Genomic DNA, 6894 nt, shown 5'->3' on the forward strand with positions numbered 1-6894 from the left:
CAATTAAACCAAAAAAGATTATTTCTTTATTTTTGTATTTATGTGAGGACTTCAGAGCCACGCTCCAAATACATATACAATTAGCACGATAGGAACAAATATATGCTACATACAATATAATTCATGTCAATAAAAAGTGGTAGCAGATAGTAACAAATCTATCATGCCTAGAGACTCCACCTAATTTATACTCCCTGTTTCTGTATAGTGTGCAATAAGAGTGTAACAGCCAAGTTGTTTTACCAGCTGGCTAAAGCTCCCACCTATCCAGTCCATTACAATGCCCCCAGAAAATTGGCTCCATGTGACTATGTCTAGGGACCAACCATGATCTTGTATTGCCCTGATAACAGTTTAATTATGTCTGATAAGTTAACTAGCTTCTCCGTTTCCACCTACTGCTGAAATACCAATGAGATCAGATGTGTATTGTTGGAGCAGTGATCCCCAACCAGTAGCTCATGGGCAACATGTTGCTCTCCAACCCCTTGGATATTGCTCTTAGGGTAAGGCCACACAAGGAGATTGGGGGAGATTTTGTCGCCTGGTGACTAATCTCCTCGTCTTTTGCGTGACTATCTCCCCGAACTGCCTCAGCGTTTTTCCCCATAGGCTAGAATGAAAAGTCACCTGCGCTAATGCACACGCGGCAATGCGTTTTCAATAGTCGCCCAAAGTTGCCTCAGTGAGGCATTGAAATTTTCTGTGGCCATTGCCTGGCAACTTTGGGCGACTATTGAAAACGCATCACCGCGTGTGCATTAGTGCAGGCGACTTTTCATTCTAGCCTATGGGGGAAAACGCAGAGGCAGTTCGGGGAGATAGTCGCGCAAAAGACAAGGCGATTAGTCGCCAGGTGACAAAATCTCCCCGAATCTCCTTGTGTGTACTCACACAGGCGCGTGTAGGCGCCGAACGCAGATTGAGACGCAACATGCTGCATTTTTTCTGCGTTCAGCCGCAGGGGAGCGCAGGAATAGACGCATTACATTTTTTTCAATGGGGCTGTACTGACACAGACACGTGTAGGCACCGAATGCAGGAAAAATGCAGCATGTTGCGTCTCAATCTGCGTTCGGCGCCTACACGCGCCTGTGTGAGTACAGCCTCATTGGAAAAAATGTAATGCGTTTATTCCTGCGCTCCCCTGCGGCTGAACGCAGAAAAACGGAACGCAGGGGAGCGCAGCTACAACCGATCGTGAGTAAGAGCCCTAAAAAATAAATAATGACCACCAATTGAATAGTTGCTTAGACATAGCCATTCTATAAAATAGTAAAGGTTAACTTAAATGTGGCAGCTCACAATGAGTGCCTACTCCCACATGCATGTACACATTGAACAAGTGATTTAGAATCCAGGACACTCGCCTAGTATGCATATGCCAGTGATGTGAAATCCAGGCAAAGCATATTACCTGATACTCCTGATCTTTGGGGCAGTTGTTCTATGTTTGTATGCATGTGCCCTAGTTTGGCAACCAGCACAGCGAGTAAGCCATAGGCCAGAGTACTCAGCATGTTGGGTGCATCTAGATACTGATACCATTGTTTCCCCATCTGAACTGCAGGTTCTTTCAGCCCACAGCCTGAGTGGTGCAATGTGATAAGTGCCCTTTAAAGGGGTTGTTCACCTTCCAACACTTTTTTCAGTTAAGTTGGTTTCAGACAGTTCACCAGAAATAAATTACTTTCTGTTTTCTATGTGTGACTGTTCTAATATTGAAGTGTAAAGTCTAATATTTCACCTTCTAAAGCAGCTCTCGGGGGGGGGGGGGGGTCGCCGACTCTGCAAACTGTTCTAAACTGATACATTTAGTTGATACATTTCTGAGTAGAATCCCTGAGTTTTCACTTTTTTCAGTTAAGTTGGTTTCAGACAGTTCACCAGAAATAAATTACTTTCTGTTTTCTATGTGTGACTGTTCTAATATTGAAGTGTAAAGTCTAATATTTCACCTTCTAAAGCAGCTCTCGGGGGGGGGGGGGGGGGTCGCCGACTCTGCAAACTGTTCTAAACTGATACATTTAGTTGATACATTTCTGAGTAGAATCCCTGAGTTTCATTAAAGGCAATTGTTAGAATTGATACAATAGTTGCAAATACTCCAAAGATGAGGCTGAAAAATGTATCAAATAAATGTTGCAAAATTGTAACAGTTCCTGAATTACTGAGCTGTCAGACTCACGAACATTAAGCTTTAAGGGGCAGATTAGTAATTTTTTGGATACTTCAACCATTGAATAGGATACTATGACTTCGATTCGAAGTAAAAATCATTCGACCATTCTATAATCGAAGTACTGTCTCTTTAAAAAAACTTTGACTTCAATACTTCGCCAACTTAAACCTGCCGAAGTGCTATGTTAGCCTTTGGGGACCTTCCAGAGCATATTTCTAAGTTTTTTTGTATTCAAAGGAAAATCGTAAGATCGTACGATAAAATCAGTCGAATTGTATCGAATCGGAATACGATCATACAATGCAAAAAATCTCGTAGTATTCAATTTGATGGTCGAATTTCGAAGTATTTTCCACTTCGAAATTCGACCTTTGATAAATCTGCCCCTAAACTTAGATTTTGGAAAAACTGTAAAAAATAAAAGATGGAAAGTAATTGAAAAAAATATTTATTTCTGGTGAACAATCTGAAAAGAATTGCACTGAAAAAAGTGTTGGAAGGTGAACAACACCTTTAAGCTCTGTAAGTTTAATTCTTCATTTAATAAACAAAATACTATACAAATTCTGTTTATTACTTAAGGAGATCTTGAGGGTTTTCTCAATAGACTAAAATAATCAGTGGTAATTAGAGTCCTGTTAATTAAGTATGAGTTATAGAGGAGAACTGAAATTCAAGAATGGATTTACCCATTAAGCTGTGTTATAAATGAATCCAAACATAGCTTGTTCTGTCCTGGAAGACAACTGTTAATTATTGTGCAGAGTTGTTACAGTAATAATAATTATTGTGAGGCTAATTGCCAAACAGCAGATCACGGACATGGCATAGCAGTGGTGAAACTCTTTTGTGGGGGGACATGTGCAGACAAAACACTGGAGGAAGTCTTCACAAGTAGGCAAGAAGGATTTGGTATGTTTATTTATACTCAGAAGTTGCTCTTGATTCCCTGTGTTTGCCATTGGTGGGTTCAGCTCACTTCCTGCCACCGGGATCGCTGCATTGGTATATGCAACTGGAAATACTTCCACTGTCCGTTGGTTGCAGGATGGGCAAAGAGGGATCACAATGTTCTTCTTATCAGGCTAAAAGAAAAAGGTGATATTTAATTAAAAGTGTAAAAAAAAAAACTGGTACAAACCACCATGCCCGCTTTTAGTAGGGCTTAAATCTGTCAGATGCAAGATACTTTCATGTTCCTTCCTTGCTCATTATTCAGGCACAAGAAAGGAGAATCAGGAGAAACGAGGCACTCCAGAGCAGGGCATGGGTTTAATACTTGGCTTTCATGGGTGCTGTGCTCTGCACCTTCATCTAGATGTTTAGGTGGCCATACATGGGCCAATAAAAACAGCTGACTCGATCCCACCAGACAATTATGCATATATATATATATATATATATATATATATATATATATATATATATATATATATATAAATATATATAAAATAACAACAATGGCTCAGCACTCGTAGGACTTGCTTAAAAATGAAAAAAAAATATAATTTTCTTAATCTTGATAAAGGTATGATTATGTGACTGAAACATTGATTTTGCACAATAAAATGATTTTTAAAATCTTTTAAGCAAGTCCTTAGAGTGCTGAGTCATTGCTGTGGATGTGCTTGCTGAACTATCACCCAGCACCCAGGTAGCTTTTATCAGCCCCCCATTACTATGGTATATATAAATAGGTATAGGATCTGTTATCTAGGATTGTTGGAACCAGGGGCTTTCTGCAATGTGCAGCATTATGGCTTTATTACAGACAACTAAAACACTTGGAAATCAGAATGGCTGTTCCATATTTGGAGCTTTCTTCATAACAGCCTAATAGATCCCTGTATTCAGATCAATTCTCGCTAGAATAAAATAACAGTAAGGGCGTCATGTTCAGAACTGTACCTTTGCATGAAATCTTTCTGTTTCCTTTGGTGGATCTGTTCGGCTCCACTGCTCACCTCAAATACAAACGATACAAACAGTGTTAAAACTGGTGTTCACAACTCGTGTGCCTTCCTGGTGTCACAGTGTAAACATCTCATACAAACATATATACCTTTATTGAAGCAAAAAGACAGTAAAACATGAATTCATAAATCTTAGAGTCCATCAATGGAAAGCATTTTAGTTGGTAAAGATATTGTTCCCCCGAAATAATAGAAGCCAGAAGTTTCCAAGTGTGCCTTTTTCATTGTAATATTGGTAATATTTGTGTTTGAATTAGCCATTGTGATAATGAGAACACCCACCTCGGAATATGAAAAGATATTTTCTGTAATAGAACTAATTTACATTGGGCAGATTTAAGTGCTAAATGCAAGATAAAATGCTGTGTTGCCATATGTATCCTTATTTCTAATGCGCTTAGTGCATCTGAAGCAGAGCACAGCAACCTTATTTATTTGCATGTTCAGAACTTTTAAACCTTTCAGGGCACCTTTCAGCCAAATTCCTAAAGCCATGTGGGAGAAATATTTTCTGTAATAGACAAGTATAAGGAATAATGCATTCCCACCCTTATATATGAATATATTAAAAGTAGTGATGGGCGAAAAATCGTGAAATTCGAATGTTTTCCTGAAAAATCGTGAAAGTCGAAAGTTTTCCCGAAAAAAACGAGCAATTCGAACGTTTTCACTATAAAATCTAGCAATTCGAACCTTTTCACAAAAAAATTGTGAAAATCGGAAATTGACGTCGTAATTTTCGTGGGACATTCGCAAATTTATTTGCCAGCGGCGAAACGCGGGAATTCGCCACAAATTCATGCCAGCCAAATTTATTCGCCCATTACTAATTAAAAGGTACTGTTTAAGCCATTGTTTGGTGATTTATTGCAATATCCTTGTTTATTTTACAGTTATCGTGAAGCATGTAAAACTTGTTGGGCCTTTCTAAATAGCTCCAGCAGGTCATGCAGTGGTCTACAATAAACTAAAAAACCAACTAACTAGATGTTACCTAGTCACACAGTAAATTCAATTTAGGGCCCCAAAATATTGATAAATTAGCCTATTCTACCAAGATATATTAAATTATATATTAAATATATATAAATTGTGCAATAATTAGGGCCTCACTGGGCCCCCTACATTCATATTCTCAACTGTAGAGTCTGCTTCCTCTGTAGTTAAGACCCTGTTGAAAACCTTGTACCTCTGTCTATTCATGGAGCTTCTTGGTGACTTCTAATATCCTTACGTTTTTCAATAGGAGGTGCATTATTCCCTGTACAGGTATGGGACCTGTTATCTAGAATGCCTGGGACCTGGGGTATTCTGGATAGCGTATCTATTCATAATGATCTTTATTCCTTAAGTTTACTACTAATGTAAACATTAATAAACCAAATAGGCTGGTTTTCCTTTTAATAAGGATTCATTTATATCTTAGTTTGGATCCAGTACAAGGTACTGTTTTATTATCATGTTTAATTAATATGGATAAAATTGAGTCTATGGGAGACATCCTTTCCGTAATTCAGTGCTTTCTGGATAACAGGCTTCCAGATAACGGATCCCATAGCTGTATAATAGACTGTGCAATTTTAGGGATTGCCTCTAACTAAAACTGGGCTAAAAATAATCTTCCATGTCTTTAATCCCATAGTGAATTCTAAGCACTTCACAGAAATAAAGTACAATATGGAAATCCAAACTGATATTGCCTCTCACCTTTTAGAAACATGTGTTGCGGATAGTGTGAAAGACCCTTTTGTACAGAAGATATGTCGGCACCGGAAAACGGGTTTGCTTCCAGCAGCCTGAATTCTGATCGGAAAACATTCACATTCCCATTCGCTAATGGATTCTGTAGTCCAGAAAGCTGTAGAATTGGTTTGTGCACTTCAGCTGATGTGTGTATTACACAACTGTTATTTGAAGCAGCATTTTGGCCAGTTTTAATGGTTCCATTCCTCTGCTGGCATCCTATGGCTCCACATTGGCAGTAACGCTGCTTCTTTAGGACACCTTGAAACAGGGAGCTGCTGACCTGTTTTCCTTCCAAAGATGCATTTCCAGCAGACGGAAGATCGGTAGCACTGTGTTCTGTTAGTGGAGTGATTTTGTTGTTTCTTGAAAACATTACTTACACCCAGGCTGCATTTTGTGTCCCACATTCAGTTGCTATTTGGAATTGCATCTCCAGGGCAGGACAGTATTCTCTGTTTGTTGTGCTGTTTCTACTTCCTGCTGTCTCTGCGTAAGTGCAACTCATTCATGTTTAATCAGCTCTTCTCAGTTAACTCCTTACCCCATACAACACCAGTAAGGCTGGCACATTCTATCCCATTGAAACTAAACAACTGCAGCTGAAATGCAGACTAAAATTGTTCCCGGGAAGCCATGCAGTATATTATATATCATTAAATGGTTACCGTTCCCCCCAGAGGGGTTGTTCACCTTTAAGTTAACTTTTAGTTTGAAGTAGAGAGTGATATTCTGAAAATAATTTGCAATTAGTTTTCATTTTTTTATTATTTGTCGTTTTTGCGTTATTTAGCTTTCTATTCGGCAGCTCTCCAGTTTGCAATTTCAGCAATCAGGTTGCTAGGGTCCAAATGACCCTAGAAACCATGCACTGATTAAGAATAAGAGACTGGAATATGAATAAGAGAGGGACTGAATAGAAAGATAAGTAATAAAAAGTAGCCATAACAATATATTTGTAGCCTTACACAGCATTTGTTTTTAGATGGAGTCCGT

General features: G+C 38.8%; 1 protein-coding gene across 1 annotated transcript; it reads right to left on the reverse strand.

Annotated features, from left to right (window-relative positions):
• Positions 1-2627: 2627 nt before the first annotated feature.
• Positions 2628-6602, reverse strand: LOC108713671. Its single transcript, XM_018257187.2, has 3 exons — positions 5863-6602; positions 4091-4146; positions 2628-3267 (listed from the first exon to the last, which is right to left on the reverse strand). Exons 1-3 carry the CDS (start codon positions 6272-6274, stop codon positions 2932-2934), a joined length of 804 nt encoding a protein of 267 aa, XP_018112676.1. The 5' UTR covers positions 6275-6602; the 3' UTR covers positions 2628-2931.
• Between the last annotated feature and the right edge of the window lie 292 nt (positions 6603-6894).

Source organism: Xenopus laevis, chromosome 4L, assembly GCF_017654675.1.
Source record: "Xenopus laevis strain J_2021 chromosome 4L, Xenopus_laevis_v10.1, whole genome shotgun sequence".
NCBI classification, from domain to species: Eukaryota; Metazoa; Chordata; class Amphibia; order Anura; family Pipidae; genus Xenopus; species Xenopus laevis.